The sequence below is a fragment of the Scyliorhinus torazame genome, chromosome 7, assembly GCF_047496885.1.
Source record: "Scyliorhinus torazame isolate Kashiwa2021f chromosome 7, sScyTor2.1, whole genome shotgun sequence".
NCBI classification, from domain to species: domain Eukaryota; kingdom Metazoa; phylum Chordata; class Chondrichthyes; order Carcharhiniformes; family Scyliorhinidae; genus Scyliorhinus; species Scyliorhinus torazame.
In genome coordinates, this window is record NC_092713.1 from 225874218 (window position 1) to 225876625 (window position 2408).

The 2408-nt window shown below is 58.6% G+C and overlaps 1 protein-coding gene across 1 annotated transcript; it reads left to right on the forward strand.

Moving 5' to 3' along the window:
• Positions 1 to 211: 211 nt before the first annotated feature.
• Positions 212 to 1072, forward strand: LOC140427391 (putative nuclease HARBI1). The gene has a single exon (XM_072512931.1). It carries the CDS (start codon positions 212 to 214, stop codon positions 1070 to 1072), a length of 861 nt encoding a protein of 286 aa, XP_072369032.1.
• The last annotated feature ends 1336 nt before the right edge of the window (positions 1073 to 2408 follow it).

Sequence of the window (2408 nt, forward strand, 5' to 3'; positions counted from 1 at the left end):
ATGGAATTCGGACACAGCCAGCAATGATAGCTATTGACCTGGCTGCTGCTGCCGTTGCAGATGCATGGTCGCAAGGGCACTAGGGCCAGACCAGGGAAGATCCTGTATCGCAGGAACCTGCTCCAGAGCAGCAGGTGCAAGCTGGTGAGGCTCAAGTGCCGACCATCCACCAGGTCAAGGAGGAGGTGAAAAGGTGGCGCCGCATCAGGCCATGTTTATACAGTCAGCACTTGTCCTTCGAGGAGTTGCTAGACGTGTGTGCCACCACCGACTCCAGCTCACCAAGGAAACCGTCCGCAACCTCTGCCAGGTGGTGTTGCGACAGGCATCGCAAGGGTTAAGAGGAGAACACCCACTCCCTGTGGCTGTCAGTTTGACGGTGACGCTAAACCTCTATACCTCTGGTTCGTTTCAGGACTCCAGTCGGGTCCTGTGCAGCATTTCACAATCATCGGCTCACAGGCACACCCAAGATGTGATGGATGCCCTATGCACCTGCGAATTGGACTACATCACCTTCAACCTGGACCAGGCCCACCAGGATGCCCAGTCTGCAGGATTGGCTGCCGTCGCTGGCATGTCCCAGGTCCATGGGGTTATTGATGGCACGCATGTCACCCTCAGAGCATCAGCTCGACAAAGGGTGCCCTTTATTAACAGGAAGGGGTTCCCCTCCCTGAATGTGGAGTTGGTGTATAATCACCAGCTGCAAATCATGAACTTCTGTGCACGATACCCAGGCAGCGTGCACAGCGCTTACACCTGGTGCACTAGGAGGTTCCCAGCACTTTTGAGGCACTCCCTCGATGAGGGGTTGACTAGAGGCCTACGCACTGAAGTCATGGCTGATGACGTGTGTGCAGAGGCCCAGACTGAGGTGAAGAACCATTATAACGATGTTCAATTAGCAAACAGGAGGATCATCGATCTGTGCATCGGCATCCTAAAGATGCGCTTCCGCTGCCTGGAGCACTCTGGTGGGGCTCTCCAATGCAGCCCCCAGAGGGTCACGCGCATCATGGCGGCAGCTGTGTCCTGCACCACATTGTGCAGAGGTGGGATGACATGCTGAAAGAGGGAGAAGAACGGTATGCCTCATCAGACGAGGATGGTGTCCAGGAGGAGCCAGGTGAGGACATGGAGCTGGCTAGACAGGACGCAGAATGAGATATTGGAGGCTGTCGCACCAGCGACAATGTGATCACCTCACGATTTTCTGATGAGGAGGCCTAAACACCGACAAATCCGGCGCTCTCTTTCCCCCTCTGCAAACAACCCCTTAGCCTTTCACCGCACTTTCCCATAACCACAGCTCCAACTCTCGGCCGAGTGACATCTCAACATCACAACAGGGTGTTAGGCCTGGGCAGGCCTGGGCAGACAGTATCGGAGGGTCTTGTCCGCAGGTCAGAGGATGCTGACGACTCGCTGTGAGATGAGCTCTGCTGCTCCTCATTGTTTGACAAAGTTTGACTCCTGTCTTTTAGATAACATGGCCAGGATTCTCCAAGCCTACGCCGGGTTGGAGAATCGCCGTTGATGCCGAAAATTCCCGCCATGTCGGTCCGATGCCGGGACGCGATTCTCCGGCGACCGGAGAATCGGCGTCAGTCGTGTGCGTGCGGTCGACGCGGCGCCGGTCGGGGGCTGTTGAACGAGGCCCCGGCAGCGATTCTCGATGGTCGACTGGCCGAGTTCCCGCCGAGTACTGCCGGCGTGGTTTACATATGGTGCCACTCGCCGGGAGCTCGGACCCGTGGCCATGGTGGCCGTCCTGGTGGGGGTGGGGGGAATCAGACTCCGTGGGGGGCCTCCATGACGGCCAGGCCCTCGATTGGGGGCTACCGATCGGCGGGAGCAAGCGATCTCGGGCGGGCCTACCTTCTTCCGCGCGGGCCCATTGTGTCGCTACGCCATGTCACGCGGCACCGGCACGGAAAAGGCCACCACGCACATGCACCGGGGCAGAAACGGCGGCCACACGCATGCGCGGACCCGCGCAGGGAGTGCAGGGCCGCGTATTGCCGCCAGAGCTGCGTGCAGCACTCCGGCACCGTGCTGGCCCCCTGTGGGCCCACTGAATCGCTGGGCCAAGAGGCCCATTGATGCCAGGATTTTGGAGAATCACGGCCCATTATGTGTCCACCCGGATGATCCTTGGTTGCGGAATTGGGACTCCTTCTCATAGTCCCCAAGATCTTGGAGGAGGGGGTGGGTTGGTGAGAGATGGTGAACAGTTTGGGCTCAGTGCCTGGGATGCTGTGACACTAGGCAGGCTCACACTGCAGCTCCCATGGCCTGTCACTTTAAATGAGGATTTGTGCACGTTGGACAGTCATGTGTCCGAGCCCTCCTGAACCCCACCCTGCCTGGCCACTGCCCAACATCCAGTTCCAGTCCATCCTTCC

Coding starts and splice junctions, on each gene's coding strand:
- LOC140427391 (XM_072512931.1), top strand. CDS start 212: ATGTTTATACAGTCAGCACTTGTCCTTCGAGGAGTTGCTAGACGTGTG.